This window comes from Argopecten irradians, chromosome 15, assembly GCF_041381155.1.
Source record: "Argopecten irradians isolate NY chromosome 15, Ai_NY, whole genome shotgun sequence".
Taxonomy (NCBI): Eukaryota; Metazoa; Mollusca; class Bivalvia; order Pectinida; family Pectinidae; genus Argopecten; species Argopecten irradians.
In genome coordinates this window covers 15668731-15690040 of record NC_091148.1, presented here as the reverse complement: position 1 = coordinate 15690040, position 21310 = coordinate 15668731, and the positions used below count along the sequence as shown (strand labels likewise).

The 21310-nt window shown below is 33.6% G+C and overlaps 2 protein-coding genes across 2 annotated transcripts; one reads left to right on the top strand and one right to left on the bottom strand.

Moving 5' to 3' along the window:
- Positions 1-1494: 1494 nt before the first annotated feature.
- Positions 1495-14540, top strand: LOC138309516 (sodium-dependent phosphate transporter 1-A-like). Its single transcript, XM_069250736.1, has 12 exons — positions 1495-1643; positions 2493-2706; positions 4200-4304; positions 4770-4910; positions 5666-5751; positions 6145-6241; positions 6826-6945; positions 8610-8702; positions 9190-9227; positions 9497-9618; positions 10487-10672; positions 12364-14540. Exons 2-12 carry the CDS (start codon positions 2517-2519, stop codon positions 12599-12601), a joined length of 1416 nt encoding a protein of 471 aa, XP_069106837.1. The 5' UTR covers positions 1495-1643; positions 2493-2516; the 3' UTR covers positions 12602-14540.
- A 1005-nt stretch (positions 14541-15545) lies between these two features.
- On the bottom strand, positions 15546-20449 carry LOC138309517 (uncharacterized). The gene is made up of 4 exons (XM_069250737.1): positions 18992-20449; positions 17431-17531; positions 16656-16746; positions 15546-16044 (listed from the first exon to the last, which is right to left on the bottom strand). Exons 1-4 carry the CDS (start codon positions 19434-19436, stop codon positions 15812-15814), a joined length of 870 nt encoding a protein of 289 aa, XP_069106838.1. The 5' UTR covers positions 19437-20449; the 3' UTR covers positions 15546-15811.
- Between the last annotated feature and the right edge of the window lie 861 nt (positions 20450-21310).

Below are 21310 nucleotides of genomic sequence, written 5' to 3'. Positions count from 1 at the left end.
GGAACATATCTTAATTCATTTATGAAGACATCATTTGTAATTTGACGTCCTGCATGACTGACTTTTCGAAATCCGTAAAGAAGTCATTGTCATAGATGCTTGTCTGATTTCTAAAATTTCTGTCAAATTTGATGAATTTGCTTGTTGTTGTAGAATTTCTGATCTCATACTGTCCATAAACACCTGTTCAGATTTCAAGGTAAATAATACACTCCAATGTACATGTAACACCACCTGGGTAGGTAGAGCGTTTAGTTTTGAAAGAATCTTTACCTAACTGAAAATCGCTCTAGCTGTTATGATATCATGCTACATAAAGTAATTCTTTCTTTCTTTCTTTCTTGTATTCCAATCGCTGTGTTTTATGCAAAAAAGTTGTTAATGCATTAGACAACTTTTTTTCATCATGAGGTTCCGCTTCGGTAGACATATTTCCTAACTTCAAATTTGAATTTACACGAGGTACGATTATGTGAAATAGATTTGATTGGTTTACAGTAGATTAATAGGTCCGTGACAGTTAGTACTCTCAATTGACATTGTATAGACTTTATGTGAAAGTCCTTACCTCTGATAATTTACCTTTTTGGCTGGCCATGATGTCTTTAGCTGTCATTAACACTTTTGGTCTTATTTGCTTAAGATGATTCTATTCTTAATTGTTTTTAAAGGTTTGTAATTTAAGTTTCTTATTCAACTTTAAAGAGTTCTTACAGCATATATTACAGGAGATTTCTTCTTTGTATGTAAAAAAAAAACATCTACATTATTTTCAGTTCTTAAATTTTTGAAAAGGTCCATATAGCATCCTTTCATGGCTTTACATGAATGATTTTCTTTGGTAAAGCGATCAGATGACCATCAAGTCCCATGGGCCTCTTGTTTTATTTGTAGTTTCTTATTGGCTCCTAGTGTTGTTATGCCGAGAAATTCGTTTCCAACACTTCCATCATATAAATATACTTATAGCGTTTTACAGAGTTATCTGTCCTTGTGAGTAGGTATTGATTGTGACGTCATGTGTAAGCAATCGTTATGTCATAATTTTAAGAGAAAACGACGTGGGTTTTTTTCTTACATAATAATGACGTCAATGGATAATTACCTGCAAGGAAGATAACTCTGTAAAATACAAAGACATTTAACCACACGTCTTTGTATACATGTCCAACGTGTGTCTTTCTTTCTTTAAAGAGACGATCTGATATAGCCATTAGTTGTAATGTTAATTAGTAATGATAAACCTTTAAAAAATTGAATCAATCTTATAAATTTGCTTAAACAGTATGATCTTTCTGATCAAAGTTCTGCATGGGTCGTCATTTTGGTATGAAATAAATTCTTTAAAATAGACATAAATATCACACAGGAGTCAAATATTCTATCATGTTGTGGTTAAAACTGCGGTATTTCTCCCGCAATCATTGTTTACGTGAAATAGAAACGAATGTTTACCGCAAAGAAAAAGTAGGTGGGAGCGTGTGGAAGTGTGTAATTGGTCAGAATGTGTCACTCCACACTGGAGATGAAAACAGCCAGAAGACGTCACGGACTGCGCGTGGGGCTCCGTGTACCTGGGTATTTAAAGGCTGATCTGGCGTCCTTACCTCAAAAGACATTAACTCTACCACACGTGAGAGAAGGTGAGACAATATTTCATTTTTGTGTTTGAGTAAATTTTACTAAATTGATAACGAATAAGACAAATAGATTTTCAACAATTTATGATAATTTTAAACATATATTTATATTCATACATGTATATATCAAATTTAATATAATGACAAGTTTTCCAATACGATTTAAGTTAATCTATCTTTCGACTTTCATGGTTACTTTTTGTTTTGTCTTGTTTAGATTTTGGCTGTTTTCTTATAGTAAATTTTTTCTTTTGTTCGTCATGTTTTCAATTTGCAGTTAAATTTACACTGCATCCTTAACGTTTTCGTTTGACTTCTCTCGGATTTTTTGTAACCTACGTTACCTCTAGTTAGCCTTTTGGAATCTGTTTTATAATTATGAAATATTTGACATGGATTTCAAATTTGGATTAAGCATAATAAAACATGAGAGTTAAATGCTCACATGTCAAACAACACATTTGATCACGCATAAGAAGCTAAAATTTCGTATGAGATATTTCACTTATCCCGGCATATAAGAACGACATTAAGATCTATGACGTTATGCTTATATGGATTGTTTAATTTGCTTGATAGTTTTCAACCAATTTTCCTTCACGGTCTCTCAATATTGCGATTTCCATTTAAATAACCTATCGCAAAGATCAGCATTCACGTATGTAAGAATTAAATGGAAATTTATATAAATTTAAGAGATATGTAGATATCAGTTAGCGGAAATAAAGATTCTCGATTTTACTTTCATCGCAAAATTTCGTGAGAGTAAATTGCGCGCGAAAGGAAATTGGTTTACAGTAACATATACTAGAATTTTTTGACATTTTACTAATATAAACTGTGTAATTGTAGAATATAAACACCAGATAAGTCAGCATGGAGTTCCCAGAAGAATACCTGTGGATGGTAATCGTCGGATTTATCATCGCATTTATCCTCTCCTTTGGTATCGGTGCCAATGACGTCGCTAATTCCTTTGGGACGTCCGTTGGATCTAGAGTGCTGACTCTACGTCAAGCCTGTATTCTCGGAACAATATTTGAAATGGCAGGAGCTATCCTAATAGGTATGATCATAGTATGGAATAAGATGTGTTAGAATTAATAATAAAGAATATTAATCGTATGACTTGTTTGAGAATAAAAAGTAACTGAATACCGTATTTACTTTATTTTCGGTGATTTTGTAAGATTAAATTATCTGACTTGTACATTTATCACCTTTATAATGCTTGTATTACTATGAACGCTTTCCAAATCTCCCATGATTATCTACAAAAAGTCTGGTTATTTTCTGCAATATGCTCAATTTTACAATAATACCGAAAAGGAAAGAAATTTGTTTCCAGTTCCAAAGATTGGTTTACTATAATGTATATGAGAAAAGAATTTAGATAAGTTTTGATTCAATGGTTTTAATTCACATGTTACGAAAATTGAGTACTGTTTAAACTAAGAGACAGAGATCAGAAAAAATAAATACGGAAAGAACGTATTTAATATAGTATTTTGGCCGACAGGAAAATATGTCATATGTCACTGATGTTTTAAATGAACATTAATACGGAGCAATAACTGGAAGCTCGAGGAGATATGTACACACACGTCCATACATTATTTGTTTCTACACTCTCGCTAAAAACAATTCCTGTCACGTTCGGGAGCGTTGTACCTATGTTTGCGCCCAAGTCCATGGGAAAGAGAGCTTCTACGTGGCGTTCAATACGTTATACCACCATTGAAAATAAAAAAAACGTAATATTTTAAGCTAATAGACGTTTTTAAATGGATGTGAGGCGCTTTCCATTTAGAATTAGGTCAAATTTGCTTAAATGTTGATTGATTATTTGGTTGGTTGGTTAGTTGATCAACTTTTTACTAACTTCTTGTCATAGCGAAACTCCAATTTTTTAGTGCTATCTCACTGCCCCATACTGCCATTGACACCGAACACATATACATCACTCGGTCACATACTTATCGTGAACAAACCATTCGCTTAATTCCGTGTTTTACATAAATATAGTTTGACAGACTGCGGTATACTCGTATTGTGTCCTTCTTTTATTCTTTATTTGCATATTACAGAGTTATCTGTCTTTTCGGGTAGGTATTGATAGTGACGTCATGTGTTTGCGAGCGTAACGTAATACTTTTTCGACGAAAACGACGTGAATTGCGGTACCAAAATAAGGACGTAATAATCGATACCTAACCACAAGGGAGCTAACTATGTAATATGGAAAGCCGGAATACCACAAATACTTGTATTCTTAAAGTGCTACATGAATAAATAATACCGCCAACATCCCCAATATTCCAGGGGTTAATATATCTGTCGATATATCAACCCCATCACTAATGTCATATTACAAAGTGAGGTTCTTTATGTGACTTTGAAGCTCTTAAAGGAAATCTCTGTAAGACCGTGGGTGGTTGGTTTTTACTGAAATGCACCCAAGTTCACTTTGATGTAGTCCAGTGGTGACAGGTACGATAACGATAGCACATTACTATATAAATTTATCTCATTATTCTTAGTGTTATATATTGTACCAAGGTTACAGAGTATCGGATACTATACGGAAAGGAATCATTGATGTGGAGATGTATAATAATGGATCCGAGAAGGAGCTTATAGTCGGCAACATCGCCACACTGACAGGTACTGTACTTCCTATTTCTTTCAATGATTTCCATACACTTATTCCGATTGAAATAAATCTTGTTTTATTTATTTTCAATAATACTACATTTCGCGATATATTTTTCCTCTTTTGTTCATTTGTTGTTGTTTTTCTTCATTTATCTACTTGTTTTTTTTTCTTTGTTAGTTCCTCTGTTATACCTTAATCATTACTGCAAACCATATTTCTTTCGCGGACACTTATTTTCGCAAATTCCATTTCTAAACAAGTTCGCTAAGATTAACATTCGCAGATTTCAAAATTGAAAGGTCATTCCTTTCAATGTATGTGATGTACAAAGTGTAAATGTATATTCATGGAGATAACATTCGCAAATTGACTGTAGATTTAATATCACACGAAAGAAAGATAGTTTTTTCTGATAATTTTAATTATTATTTTCTTAGAATTTATTATTTTTTATTTTATTTTTTTATAACCAGGATCTTGTGTATGGTTGATAGCCGCTACAGTAATGTGCCTACCAGTATCTACAACACACAGTATCGTCGGGGCGGCTATCGGGTTTTCTCTGGTCGCGAGGGGAGCTGCGGGAATTAAATGGATTAAAATCGGCTTCATAGGTAAAATTGTTCAGTCTCTTATGAAACAACTATTATAGCGAAAATTGTTTTGAACACCAACATAAGTATAAGCTTTGAAATAAAATAATCCTGAATGTAGGTGTTGCATAGAGATATATTACATAGTCTTCGTGAAATATAGAGCGGGACTGAAATAACTGAAGTCATTGCAGTCCGATGGCATGTTTTAATGCTCCACCGTTTTCGTTATATCAAGATATTACTTATGTTGTATTTATATTTATGCAGCATGGCTGACATTGTTGTTATCATGTCTGCCATGTTACTCGTCATTTAATAAAAATGCTATTTACTGGACATTTTCATTCTCAGTTGTAACTGACATAATTAATCCAAAAACTTTAGCTTAAGTCGTGTCCTTTATTCAGAGTGTGGTAGATGTATAACATAAATATAGTTGCACTCTTTTTATTTATTTAATATCCGTTGTACTTTCTTATCATAGTATATTAATTTGTTTACCTATTTTACATTATTTGGTGCATATAGACCGAGCCATGTCAGCGAGTATCCATTTTATCTAAAAGATACCATGGTTATCATTATTAATGTTAAATCTAAATATTTATTTATGTTCAGTGAAATCAATGTACATGTACTTAATAGTTTAAAATCATCTATTATGGAAAAAGCATGCGCAGCTGGTATAAACATTGAATACACAGACGTGTTGTTTAGTATTAGTAAAAGGCTCGCAGCTATTCGAAATAATAATATTTTTGATTTTTATTCAGTTGGATCCTGGTTTTTCTCGCCCATCCTCTCCGGTGTTGTGTCAATCTTAACTTTCACGGCTATCAACAAACTGGTGCTGCAGAAGGTGTGTGTGGCGATTGTAGTAATTTATACCTTGTAAACTATACAGATAACACAAAAGAAAAAAACATTTTGTAGAATAGTACTGTAACTCATTGAATCCTATGTCAATCAAATATCTTTTAACATAATTTTCATTTTACAATGTATGACTTTACGATAAAAAATATGTCTTCATTTTCTTTTAGTTCTGTTTAAATATATGAAAATGTGTCCCTCTATTTCCAGGCCACTGTTTGATTACCATAAAGTCATGACCCTGGCTATTAAAAGGACGTTAAACTAATACACCCCAAACCCGTTTGATATTATATGATAAAGGTTTGGATGCAGACCTAACCATGTTCTTTTTAGAAATAAATAATCATTGAATCAATCCTTATTTTAAATTTTAAAGGACAACGCTCTGGAATCCGGTTTAATGATCCTGCCACTCTTTTACGGACTGACCATTGCTGTCAATCTGTTCTCAATCTTCTACGAGGGCTCCACATGTAAGTGTTGTTTTGCATACTCATCATTCATTCTTTATTCTGTATATGTACATTGCAGAGTTATCTGCCCTTGTGTGTAGGTATTGATTTTGACGTCATGTGTTTGCGAGCGTAACGTTATACTTTACAGAGAAAACGACACGAATTTCGCTCACAAAATAATATTGTCACAATGAATACCTTTCGCAAGGGTGGTAACTCTGTATATCAATATGCAAAGACGAAATAGTCGATAACGCGTACTGTACGTACGTGTACTAATTTTAGCAGTATTCTAATTTTAGCGACTTGTCGCGTCATTGCTCTAATTCATATGTCATCTACAAATTGTATGCTACTTAGAACATCTGGTTCATGGTAATTTCAGAGGTCAAATTATGCTAATTGAATTTTGCATTGTTTAAGTCATAATTAATCAAAGGATATTTATATATATATATGTATATATAAATGATATATTTTACTGTTTTGTCGAATTTTATGCAACAACTACCCTTCAAGTAGAATGTTTTCCCTTTTATCTGCAAATGTAATACTGACTGCAGAATCGATGTAATTATTATATCTTTATTTTGTATTTATAGTACTCCACTTCGATAAGATCCCCTTATATGGAGTGTTTATCATCACCTTCGGGCTGTCAATCATTGTCGCCGTGGCAATTAGAATATTCCTCGTCCCATGGTACAGAAAGAAGATAACAGGTGAGTTATAAAATCAAGAGAGTAGTGTGCCACCAGGCGGGCTCGAAATCCCGATCCCAGACTTATTGGTCCACCACTCTACCGACTGAGCTAAAGGGAAATTCCCCTTAGCGCGAAGCTAAAAGGCGACCGTCTAAGCTGTTATTGTCTGTAAAGTACGTGATGTGATTTTAAAAGAAATAATTACATATTTAAATGATTATATGGTTATATAGATGCAAGAACAGAGCCTTATGTAAAATGCACGATATAATGGTTTTGGTGTCATTTATATCCAGATATACTTCGATTTGGTTTTTTTTTTTTTTTTGCACAGTTGAAATGCAAAGGGAGTGTATTCATACTATTATTCGTTTGATATATTTGCAGCGTACCATCTATTTTGGCTTTGGTGATTATCATTACTGAAAGAGATTTAAAACTATACATCGGGTGATATTTAACTTGACATTTTAACACTGCAAACCAATTTGCTTCTGCGTTCGATGAAATTCGCCCAAATATAAATGGTCGCAAAAATTAGAACCAAAGAGGTGTCGATCGCGAAAAGAAATCGTCGTGAAATTAAGTATGTTAGAATTCGCGGATTGATAGATTGAATGTAAATTCTTCTAAATAGATATAATGTAGTTGGTAATTATCTGATTTAAACTTTAGCGAAATTGCATACATTGCGAAATTCACGGAATTCACTCGCATGTAAAAGGAATTTGGGAAAGTCACTCGCGTGTAAAAGGAAATTCGCGAAAGTAAACCACGTGTAAAAGGAAATTCACGAAAGTCACTCGCATGTAAAAGGTAATTCGCGAAAGTGGACCGCGTGTAAAAGGAAGTTGATTTACAACATATGTCAGTCGATGATCATAATATGCATAGTCATTTGTCGTGTTACAGTCCTGAATGACATATTTCACCACTGGCATATATTACACGAGAAGATGAATTTCATAAAAGAAAATTGTATTCACGTTGAACTGAAATATGACTTCAAATAGATATTGCAGATTTACTCGATTTGTAACAAAATGGACTGCAGGTCCTCCATGCTTGCGATGTATGTTTTACAACAACATGACGCGAATAGTGGAGATTGAGTCGGAGTGTCAAGCAACAAAGCTGAATTCATGTCATTTATGAAGTACCATATATTTTTTTTTTTTTTCTGTTTTTTTTTTCTTTTTTTTTTTTGTATTTAGTTTATGTTTAATGTTATAAAGCCAGTACGTTAATAATCCGAAATAAAGGCCGAAATAAAGGCCAGAATAAATTCAAAGTAAAATCATTTTTATTTTCATTTCTATGGATATTTATTTTTAAATCTACATATCATACTAGGTAGCGATAAACACTTTAAACGTGAATATCTACGATAATTACACGAATTCTTTTTTGCGCGAACAATTGTTCTCGATTTTATCCTCGTGTTCAATAGATCGGTCTTGAATAGGCACCTGAGTGCAGTGTGTGAAATTTGTATTATATCTCCCCATCAAGATTTTTTTTATTGATTCTTATAATTCAATTTACTATATTCATTGAGAGTCTCTTATTCATCCAGTCAGAAGTGACATTACAAACATTAACGTCAGGTTTTAAAACTAATGAAAATGCTCATAAGATACAAGATTTAATTTTTTTTATAAAAACTATATTCGTCTCCATAGAGGAATGTGGTCTGAACATGAACACTGACGAAGAAGGAAAGTCTGAGGTTGAAGAACCCGCCACAGAACTCGAACAATTCGCCATAAACGACGGTAAGTAACTGTGCATGTGGTAGTGTACAGCATAACGAGAACTCACACGTATTTAGATTATCCTCGGTTTCATTTTCTGCGGTTAATAAATCGGCGTATACACCTGCATACAAGTTGATATTAATATTATTTTCACATTTAGATCTAAAACGAATCTTATAGGCTCGTTCTGATAAAAGTGCTGTATTTTTATCAATTTTATTATGATAAGATGCATGCACGTTGATCTTTTGTTTCCATGACCATTTTAATACATGATTTTAAATTTAGAAATATGTTTGAAATCAATTTAGTACCCTGAATGGGAAAGACAGACATTACGGTAGAAAATGTGCTAGATTCAAGAAGTCATATCTTCCTTCATGTTACCATTCTGAGAAAACGTTACTGTCTATATGTAACGTAACTGGTGGTTTCCAATGTGCATGAACATTGAAAAATATTTGTCATATTTTCCGATGGTCAAATACCACATTTCTCATTTCAGATCATACAGAAAAGCCAGAAATCATTTATGAATGTGATGTAAGTATTTTTTTATGCTTTCATTTTAAATCATTAAAAGAAATATTATTTTTTTTTTATATAAAAATCTGTTTAGCGATATGTACAAAAAAATGAAAAAGTATAGATGGTGCTCTAGTGAAATCCGTCCTTTTGCCACCATATCAATATAATTTCATGAAACAAACCGATAACATTCCAAAATAAATGTCCTTAACGAAAATGTTATAAACCAAATTATAAGATATATCTGTTTATCTGTTTATAACGTACCTTTAATTTGGTTATAGATATCACGTGCGAAAAGCCGAGAGATCATAGCCGACAAACCCGAGACAGTCAAACTATTTTCCTTCCTTCAAATCCTCACAGCCGTATTTGGGTCATTCGCCCATGGCGGAAATGACGTCAGGTATAGATTTATCACTTCTGATTAATATTTCACAGAAAATCAACTCTTATGTATAAATGAAATGTTTTCGAAACAGTAGTCCGTCATTATTCTATATTTGCATATTACTGAGTTATCTGTCCTTTGGGGTAGGCATTACTTGTAATGTCATCTGTTTGCGAGCATAATGTCAAACATTTCAGAGAAAAAAGACGCGAGTTTTACTCCCGAAATAATGACGTCACAATCAGATACCTATCCGCATGGGAGGTAACCCTGTAATATGCAAAGACGGAATACTGAGTTAGCTGCCATTGCGGATAGGTAATGATTGTGACTGATATGATGTATATGCGGGCGTGACGTCATACTTTTCTGTGAAAATTTCTCTCAAAAAAAAATGACATGCCATTAAATACCTACCCACAAGGGAACTAAATCTGTAATATGCAATGAGAGGATAAATTTACATTGAATGGTTTCATCATAATCACTTGTTTTTTTTCAATTAACGTTGTTGTTGTTTGCACAGAGAACACTGTTTCAAGAAATAATTTGCGAAAGCAACCTGCTGCACATTTACGAATTCAAAATGGATCGTTAACTCTTATTTTAAGATTTTTTGTTATATTTTCTTAATCTATTTTCTTCAATATATCAGTAACAGTGAATACAGTATAGCACAGCTTTGACCAAAATTGAGTTTTTCCGATTTTTCAATTCTTACTTAAATAATACATGTCTCTAATGATCTATTGAACTTATCTTTTCATTAAATGCACTTTTTCAATAATTCAAACAATTATCTGAATACTTGAAAACTTACTTTATGGTATTTGAAAAATAAATATAAATCATTGATTTCATAATCGTTTGTTTTATTGAACAGTAACTCTATTGGTCCTCTAATTGCCATTTGGATGATAGCTAAAGAGGGAACAGCTCTCCAGACATCCTCGACCCCGTTGTGGATCTTGGTGTATGGCGGGGCCGGGATCATCATTGGACTGTGGATCTGGGGACGGAGGGTCATAAAGACCGTAGGAGATGACCTTACAAAAATAACACCATCAAGGTAAGGGAGATCACCCAACACTCACGGCCATGCATGTCATCATTTTAATGTTGATCCATCTTAAGTGCACATGTACATTTTTCATTTTGTTTCAACTTAACTAAATAGGGTCAAACATTAGATCGTGTATGTGCTGAAGTTTTATTAGTACTCATGTCTTTTTTTTAATTTAACTGAATAGGGTCAAACGTATAACCGTGTATGTATTCAATTCAATGTCAGCACATTCTTAAGGATGTACACCCCTGAGAAGTCATAAAAAAATTGTATTAAACTTGTTTCCTCAAATAGAATTTTTGAAAAAGGACTCCATATCATAGAAGAAAATGGTAGCTCTTTGTTGAGCTATTGTCACTCAAAGATACCTAATTTACAAAATATTGGATTTTATAGGAATTTTGCCGTTTTCGCCATAAACACCAGAGATTAAAGCCATAATTTCCTAATGAGGTGTTTGATATGCATGAATGTCTACATGAGTTATTTCCCAGTAGTCTTCTTTAAAAATCTGGCAGTTATGAGTAATAAAACTACATACGCTATCCCTACCCCTTAATTTTGAGCAACAAAATGCACCATTTTCAGCCATATTTAACCATGTTTAGAAAAAGTTCTGGTATTAAACTTTTGGAAATATTATACATACCAATTGGGAAAAGGTTGCTCTTTCGAAATTAGACTGAAAAATGGGGGGTCCGTATGCTTACTTTTTCGCCCCATTTCAATATCTGTTATTTTTTTCAATATTTTAGAGTTAAAAATCAAAGCACAAAAATGACCATTAAATGTTCAAATAAATTGACAAAAGCGTATCAATTCACACATTATTGCTAAATAGTTTAATTACCACGAAATTAGTAAAGACTTACAATAGAAATGAGCTCGATACAGCTAAATATGATCTTGCAGTGATGATTTAAGGAAAAAAAAATAATTAAGCAAAAAATGGTAAAATTTTGACTCTACTAAAAGCAATCCCCGTATAAAAAGTTACTAAGAATAGAAATGCAATTTGTTTGACAAAATTTGCAACTGGTAACTTGCTACCGATATTGATAGAAAACGAGACTTCAACGGGACTAAAACTAAAAAATACATCCTTAATACAAATGTACTTAATTTTAACTTGTGCAAATTTCATTTCTTTCAACTTAACTGATTAAGGTCAAACACATTCTTAGTACTCATGTACTTAATTCAGACTTGTACAAATTTCTTTTTAACTGATCTGAATAGGGTCAAACTTATAATCATGCATTCCATCAATTTAATGTCGACATATTCTTTGTAACGTCACGAATAACAAAAAGAAAACACATGTCCATGCATTTTAGTGTAATACCGACACATTCATGGTACTAATGTCTGATTTTTCAACTGAACTGATAAGGGTCGAACGCATGATCGTGCATAGTAACAATTTGATGTCAACACATTCCTTATTTGCATTTGTACGAATTTCAATAACTTAAATAGGGTTTATCTTTTATATACATGTACGTGTGACAATGTTTAATGATTGTCATATCATATATTTTATTTTGTGTATTATGTATTCTAAAATTTTGTCAAAAATGTAGAAGTTACACCAAAAAGTCAACAGTAATACTTATGTTAAGTCATGATGCTGTTTAATATTATTAAAACATAATTCGAGAAAGTGAATAATATTTGTTACATTTTTATTTCAGTGGATTCTGTATAGAGGTCGGTGCCGCCCTGACTGTTCTCGTCGCATCAAATATCGGAATCCCCGTCAGCACGACTCACTGCAAGGTCGGCTCTGTTGTGTTTGTCGGTAGGGTAAGGTCAAAGGCGAATGTCGACTGGACGCTCTTCCGTAACATTATCCTTGCTTGGGTTGTTACACTTCCGGTCAGCGGGGCCATCAGTGCACTCGCCATGCTGGGGTTGCGTGAACTCATTTGAACTGGTGTACTTTATCAGAATATACATTCTGAGTTATTTTCTCTCTGCTTGAAAGAAAATAAGATAAAAGGCAGCAGTAATATCGGAGTCCTGGTGTTGTTTCGGATCCAATTGTTCATTTGTATAGACTTGCATTGATATATTGTGTGTACAGAAGTGACACAGTACTAGTGTGTAAGAATACAAGGCTAGAAGCTCAGTGAATAGCAAAGCTCGAGTATGATGTTTCAAATTAGTCCGTCGTTTGGGGTATTTCATCAAAATGTGCCAACATAACCAACTGATAGGATAATTGTAAATATCGTCACTAAGGAGATGCCCATTGAATCAATGACGTTGCATTTTGTGATATACTGAAATGTATTTATAATGAGTCAGTTATTTTACAAATAATATAGTGTATGTAAGCTGTCATTTGCCTCTATATGATATCTATTACGGCACACCAAGTCTGCTTGTAACGAGCATTTTCATTGGCTTTACAACTTACATTATCAGTCACAAATGACGTCGCCATTTGTAATGTTGTTTTTGATTGAATGATATAAGGGCGTAATGATTTCAAAAAAATAGAATTGTGAAAAGATTAACTATAATAGATTATTATCTAGATTGAATTACAATTTAAACCTTAAATATTTTTTTGTGTGAGAACAAGTAAAAATATGAATACTTAATCTACACAAATTGTGAAAAGATATATAAATACTATGATTTATTATGTAGCGGGATTGGACTGGGTCGATCAACGGTACACCAGGTAGCTCAGTCGGTAGTGTTCGGAACGTCCCGGGTTTGAATCCCGGTCTGGCCGCTACATTTTCTCCTCTCCTGTTACAGTTATTATTACGAAACCCCACTCACAAACATTCCCTTGATGTTATTTGAAATAAGAGAAAATATGTACTTTGTCAATTACAATAAGTACGCATTAAGTATTGTCTTCAAAGTTTGAAATCCAATGTTATAATCAGATATATTTTTTTACATATTGCATATGATTTAGTATTTATATACAGTTAACTTGTTCTTCCTAGAGGCAAGATACGTTTTTTTATGATTCATTCTAATTAATTTATTTCTGATTCAGTTTTTTTTACTGAACAAAAAATACAACGATAGTACAATTAACACATCATTTGATCATTTTTTGTTGAATTCAGAAATATGTTCTATGTGTTTATATTAACCATATAGAACATGTCACTATGAATGAACGAAAGCAATACGCAAGGTGAGCCAAATTTCAACAGTTAGAAATATACCTTGCGGGAAGGTATTGATTATGACGTCATGTGTTTGCGAGCGTAACGTCAAAGTTTTCGGTGAAAACGACGTGAACTGTGGTCACCAAGTAATGACTTAATTATCGATAACTACCCGCAAGGGAGCTAACTCTGTAATATGCAAAGATGGAATAAGTGAGAAGACGGAATATGTGTACATTGAATGTATGTTCATTTATAGAGCTTATCTTCAAAATATAGTTTTAAGTTGAATAAAGCCCCTCCTTTGTGAAGAAACTTATGTAAATATTCTATTGATGATTAATAAACTTTGCTTTGGACAACATCTGTAAGATTGACACAAAAAAAAAGAAATCTAATAAAAGAAAAACCAAAGGGGAAAAAAAGAAAAGAAAATTATTTTTTAATTGAATCCATAACTCTATATTTAGTTTTAATGTGTTAACAAAATTGATTGCAGTCATCAGACAGTGTCCTTTTAATGTCTTATCTTCCTGATTATAACGTCTATTCAAATTTACATGAAATCAGGTAAATATACATTATTATTTATCAAAGCTACTTGCCTTCGTTTCACTCAGTAATGACTGAGTGCAAGGAAGGGAAGTAACTCTGATAGAGCAGAAAGATAAATGTAGTTCGTACTGTTAACATGTATAGTAATAGTATAATAAAATTGTTCCAAATCCCTATATGTTAATTTATGTGTTAGTGTTCATAAATGTAAATAGTAATATACATTATTCAGTTTACTGTAAACCAACGTATATTCGCGTGCGATTTATTTTCGCGAATTTCGTGATCGACTAGCATTTGGTTAATAAGTAATCTTTTTTTTATAAGAATAAATTTACATTGGATTATCTTTAATGTTTCTAAATGGCAAATAGCAATTAAATTTAGCATTATATACCTACTGATCGATGATAAGTTTCACAAGGAGATGTTTATGTTGTTTTATTCTTTCTCTGTGAATCTCAAATTTATATAACAAATTCAACATGCTCGAATACGATTATGTAATAAATGAAAAAAATTCTGAAAATTACTATAAACCTGTTTGTTCATTTATCCTGTTGCCGATTTAGCATCCTCGATATGTCAGATGTTACTATCACTGCCGTTATAACCACTCCTGGAATATGTCACAGTGAACCTTTGCATTTCACGAGAACAAGATATTTGCGAATGCAACAAATTCACGTACCACGTAATACCTGATATCGTTTGTGCGGGTCTATTGTTTCTTTTGGTGATGGAATGGCGTCAAAAGAAAGCACCTGCGTCAACGTCATGTCAGCGGGAAGATAACAGTCATCTTCCATAACCACTGGATTCCCTGTATCGCACAAACGTTATCGGGTATCACGAGGTACATTAACTTGTCCCTAGAGCGAAGTTCGTCAAGAAGTTCGCACGCGAAAGAAAGTTGGATAATAGCATTATAACTATAAGTTATCTTCAACTTTAAACTCATCTTAATTTGTTTCTCGAATGCGTTAGTTCATATGTCCGTTATTCAACAGTCAATCAACATTTTTTTTACTAATTTCGGGCGTAGTTTTTTTTCGTCTTTTCTCTCCGATGTCAAACTGTCCGATGAGATTTAATTTTGATAGAGGAACCATTGTTGTTTCCTGCGTTTAGTTTTATTGTTTTATCGATGACATTTGCTATGACAACATGTTGCAACTGTACATGTTTTGGCGGTTTTCAAATCTTTAATTTTTTCGCACAAGTCATTTAATGCTGATGACAAAAAACTTATCACATTTTCTTTATAGTTTTTGTTATCACTCATCGAATCTTCTGCTTTTAATATCAGAAGTAACAAACTATGGTTTCAATCACAGCTTTAGCTCAAAAAACAGTTTTACAAAAAAGAACATTTTTGTAGTAAATAAAATTGTTCTATCATTGGCTAATAGATTAAAAAATAAAACAGAATCAGCCAGGTCTTTTTTTACAGATGTGTGCGCGGTTGTTCACAGATAAAGTGTAAAGCAAACCCTGCACAATAACAATCTGTCATCATGAAAGCATCCTCCTTGCTCACACACCCACATATTTCAGGTGAACCGTTTGGTTCGTCTGGGGCCCAAGTTCGGAGTCCCTCATTTACGGGTTCGGAGTTCGAGAAGTAAACCCAGATCCCATCACGTCTTATCTCCCCGGTGTAGATGTAATCTCGGAGTCCTAAAAAGTCAGAAACGTAATGATTCATTTGATTGCCCCTCAAAGTAAAGTTCATCTTCAAGATTCCATGGGTTATTATCGATGTCGTAACATCATCCACTGAACTACGTTATGTCAAAACCGATGCATATCAAGTGAAAAAACTGATCCCATTTGAAGAATACAGAGTGCGGCGATGATGTACATCAAAGTATTAAACTATCTGCCTCATATGCTATCGCACATATAACCCTTGAGGGATGTATTTAACAGTGATAGTAACCCCTGGAGTATCAAGAATGCGCCCAGGTCATACAAGTTCAAATAAATTGGAAAAAAAACTAAACTAAACTAAACAGATTAGACTAGATAGATACTATATAGTGTTTAAATTTCACGGGAGTAAAATTTCCCAAATTTAACGAAAGTACATTGTAAAACCCCGCGAATATGAGTATTTTTACAGTAGTTAAAAGCATAACTCACTGCAACTGCTGGTTGGTGTTGAATGAGGCGAAATTGAGTTTGTTATCGCTACAATGAGAGTTACCTATGACGCCATTTACGACTGTAATGTTATAATCCAAAAATAACTTAATTAGAACTGATGTGTTCTAGTGTCAATGACTTACCAATTCGATCAGGCATCAATCTGAAAAGGTTGTTAGCTTCCTCGTCATTCCTGATCTCAACCAACTTCCCACCTAGCGTTTTACAATGTCCCTTGTAAAAAAGATAAAAACAAACTCGATTAGAGAAATAATGTCTTTTTACCCGCTATATCATGTGAAATCATTTATTTTCGTTGGGCTCAATTTTGTGGAAGACAAAATTTTAGAATTTCGTTGTCATTTAAATTCGTGGGGAGACATTTATACTTGGTGCACATGATCCTGCGTTGTCACTGTAGGTTCATGTATGGCCTTGAGTAGAACAGCAACCAGATCAAACTAGAAAAAACGCGAAAATAAATCGTCGGGGCTGTAGTGAATTTATAGTATCATATTGTACTTCTACTAACTTCTAACATTTATATTTGTTATTTTTTTATTTACGAAAGATATAACTACTGAAATAAATTACGATCTAATAGTTATGAAAAAAGTTTTTTTTTCGTTGTTCAAGAAAACAATGTTATGAAGTAAAACCTACTTACAAGGTCAATGAATATACTATAAAGTAACTTTCTTTCACGACTACTATATTTCGTGATTTATGTTTCAAAGCAATATTAACTATGGCAGATTCACAATTGAATGGAAATGCCCCCTGAATACCCTTGAATTTAATTGTGTAAGAAGTGCGGAAGATATTATTTTGAGGAGATAAACATTCGCGAATTGACCTTGATCGCGAAATTCGTGCAAATAAATTGCACGCGAAAGGACGTTGGCTCACGATACTTACTACTGCGAATTCGTAGCTAGTCCTTTCACTTTCCATTGAAACATAAAAACACTTTGTCTGTGTACCTATCCACCCAGTCGTACAGTTCGCAAGTCTTTGGTCTAAAAGATTAAATATAAATCAAAATCCTTTTAGTTTCTGTAAGGAAATAATAAAACAAATCTGGCTAGTTTTGATCACCTGGAACAACTAACCTACTGTATAATTGCTAATATTCGCGGGGTTTTAATTTCGGTAAATTCGCGATATCATCCAAATTCGCGAAGATTATTGCTTGACAAATTTTACCAAAATTATGGTTTTATGTAATACATCCTGTCGTAAGCATGCCACGAAAATAAACGCCGCGAATAAAATTAAACAGTAAATCGCGAAAAATTGCACCCGCAAAATTTAATAAATAACCTGTAGTATAATGGTTGGATCTAGATGAAACACTTCTTATTGCTTGATATCCACATGGTGTACTGAATAAATCATTTTATCATCCATTGCCGCCTGGTAATACTAAAGACAATGTGAACATTTTGAAGATGACAACTTGAGGTAACACATGAAAAGTTAATTTGGTAAGGTTTCCGAAATAAACCTGTCTGCTACTGTTATTCATAGAGATAAAAATCCATTCGTCGGCGGTGTAGTACCTTTGATGTGCTTGTATGATAAACTAATTAAATGTTAATTAGCATTGACCAGGGCTGGTGTTAGCATTTTAGTATATAAAATTCTAATATGCACAAACTCTACTTTCTCTTCCTAGTTCGAACATACTACACAGAATACGGCGATTTCGAGTTCCCAAAACGACGTGGGTAGAGTACTATTTACCGTCGATTTGACCCACCTTCCGGTGATTATGACGACACAAAAATCACGTTGAATGACGACGTCATAATCACCGGAAGGTAGCACTAATCGACGGTAATTAGTACTTAATTAACTCACTTCGTTTTGGGATCTCGATTTGTTTGTTTATTTGTTTGTTTGATTAACGTCCTATTAAGCAGCTATGGTCTCTCGAAACCGCCGTATTGGAAGTCTATAGGGTAAATGTGTCAATAAATAAAATCATTCGGCCACCAACATATATATCAGTGTCAAGAGAGCTTCTAAACAAAAAATGTATAGACTCAGCGTCATTAGTATAAAACACCTACAAGAAAGAGAACCCGGATATATCATAGAGTTTTAATAGCAACCATTGTTCTTCAACGTCAACAACATGAAGTGGCGAATATTTAATTTTCTGTTTTCTGATAAATATAGCGAAATTTTCCGAAATGCGAAAATAACCCGTTATGCCGTATTCTGTATTTGAGCGTTATCTGTCATAGCGATTAGGTATTAATTGTAACGTCATGTGTACATCATACTTTTCAGAGAAAAGGAAGCAAATTTACTCAAAAAATAAGGACGTCACAATTGCTATCTACTTGCAAGGAAGGCAACGCTGTAATATACAAAGACGGAATATTGAGCATATGATAACAAAAGGTTGTAAATTAGACGATTAAAAATTAAGATTAAAAACCTAAAACTAAAACAAAAACTAGACGATTACCTCTGGCTTGGTCGCCATCTTTGGTTTGATGGCCATCCTCCTGTTTACTAGTACTGTTAATCAAAGCTCGTATTTCTTCCTGTTCCTTCTGAAGTAAGCGAATTGCGTTTTCAAATCCACTCTGTACTTTCCCGACAGCTTCCAGATCTTTAGTAACAGCAATTTTGAAATCTGATAACACAGTTTTATTACAACTGTTAGTATCTAAACGGTTCACGATGGTCTCTAAAACATCGAATTTGCCCTGTACACTACAGATGTCGTCTTTGAGATGGTGAAAGGTCCCATTGAGCAGGGAAATAATTCCGTTTGTCAATCCACTTTCAGCATTTTCAGCAACATTCTTGTCATTTTTATGGTCATCTGAATCATGGTACTTGTCTTCGCCCGAAACAAGGACTAGGAATGACAAAACGAAAACTACCCAATACAATAGCATCGCCATTGGTCCTTCTCTGTTCTCCTAGCTAAATGATTAAGATAGATCGGTGGTAGGTCCGATTAGTTGACAAAGTGGCTAATTAATACCAGGTCATGTATGGTAGATCGATTTTGCCATACATTGATACCAGTTCATGTATGGAAGATTGTCTGTGCAATATATTAATGGAAAGGTCTGTTTGTTACAACGATTTTACCAAACATTAATGCAAAGCCATGTATGGTAGATTGATTTGTACAATATATTGATACCAGGGTAAGCGGCAGATGCCAGCTCCTACTAAATCGTGTATAATGGTAGTGAACAAACCCTATATTACGTTAAGTGTTGAGTCCATGGAGCAAAAATTTAAAAAAAAAAAAAAAAAAAAAAAACGGGAGAGGAGAATGAGGATTAGCATTCCGCGACCAATAATGGTAGTAGGACGGACGACTGGTAAATCCGTTGTCAGTGCAATGTGATTCGATGGGTATACTGTACGGTGTCTTTGGTAGCATGCTTCAGTGAGATATCACTATGAATTGCAGGCAAGCATTCAATTATCACATTTTGTTTGTATGGTTTTTTTTTGTTTTTTTTTTTACATTAACGTCATATTAACAGCTAGAGTCATGTTAGGAAGAATCTCATGAATGTGGTGTGTAGCGTGAATGAAGTGGTTGTTGCATGTTTTGGGAGACTGCGGTATATTCGTGTGCTGTCTTCTTGTATAGTGAAACTCTTGCCCTTTTTATAGTGCTATATGATCATGCCCTTTTTATAGTGCTATATCATCATGCCTTTTTTATAGTGCTATATGATCATGCCCTTTTTATAGTGCTATATCATCATGCCTTTTTATAGTGCTATATGATCATGCCCTTTTTATAGTGCTATATCATCATGCCTTTTTATAGTGCTATATGATCATGCCCTTTTTATAGTGCTATATGATCATGCCCTTTTTATAGTGCTATATCATCATGCCCTTTTTATAGTGCTATATCATCATGCCCTTTTTATAGTGCTATATCATCATGCCCTTTTTATAGTGCTATATCATCATGCCCTTTTTATAGTGCTATATCATCATGCCCTTTTTATAGTGCTATATCATCATGCCCTTTTTATAGTGCTATATCATCATGCCCTTTTTATAGTGCTATATGATCATGCCCTTTTTATAGTGCTATATCATCATGCCCTTTTTATAGTGCTATATCATCATGCCCTTTTTATAGTGCTATATCATCATGCCCTTTTTATAGTGCTATATCATCATGCCTTTTTATAGTGCTATATGATCATGCCCTTTTTATAGTGCTATATGATCATGCCTTTTTATAGTGCTATATGATCATGCCCTTTTTATAGTGCTATATCATCATGCCCTTTTATAGTGCTATATCATCATGCCCTTTTATAGTGCTATATGATCATGCCCTTTTATAGTGCTATATGCTATATCATCATATGCCCTTTTATAGTGCTATATCATCATGCCCTTTTATAGTGCTATATGATCATGCCCTTTTATAGTGCTATATCATCATGCCCTTTTTATAGTGCTATATCATCATGCCCTTTTATAGTGCTATATCATCATGCCCTTTTATAGTGCTATATCATCATGCCCTTTTTATAGTGCTATATCATCATGCCCTTTTTATAGTGCTATATCATCATGCCCTTTTTATAGTGCTATATCACTGAAGCGTTACACTGAAGACACCAAGAAACACGCCACACCAGGAGACACATTACGAATTTACCGCAGCCTCCCAAACCAAGCAGATATGCACACACATTCCATACATGGGCGACCTAATTAGCTGTTAATAGGACATCAGATCTAACCAACCAAAAACAATCCACTATTTCGCTATGTCATATTCCAG

Bases quoted from the DNA above. Each gene is read 5' to 3' on its own strand.
- LOC138309516 (XM_069250736.1), top strand. From the start codon at position 2,517: ATGGAGTTCCCAGAAGAATACCTGTGGATGGTAATCGTCGGATTTATC. The intron at 4,305-4,769 runs GTACTGTACTTC...TTTTATAACCAG, and splicing joins CAACATCGCCACACTGACAG to GATCTTGTGTATGGTTGATA. The intron at 8,703-9,189 runs GTAAGTAACTGT...TTCTCATTTCAG, and splicing joins ACAATTCGCCATAAACGACG to ATCATACAGAAAAGCCAGAA.
- LOC138309517 (XM_069250737.1), bottom strand. From the start codon at position 19,436: ATGGCGATGCTATTGTATTGGGTAGTTTTCGTTTTGTCATTCCTAGTC. The intron at 17,532-18,991 runs GTAATCGTCTAG...TTAATCTTTTAG, and splicing joins AGATGGCGACCAAGCCAGAG to ACCAAAGACTTGCGAACTGT. The intron at 16,747-17,430 runs GTAAGTATCGTG...CTTTTTTACAAG, and splicing joins CTAGCTACGAATTCGCAGTA to GGACATTGTAAAACGCTAGG.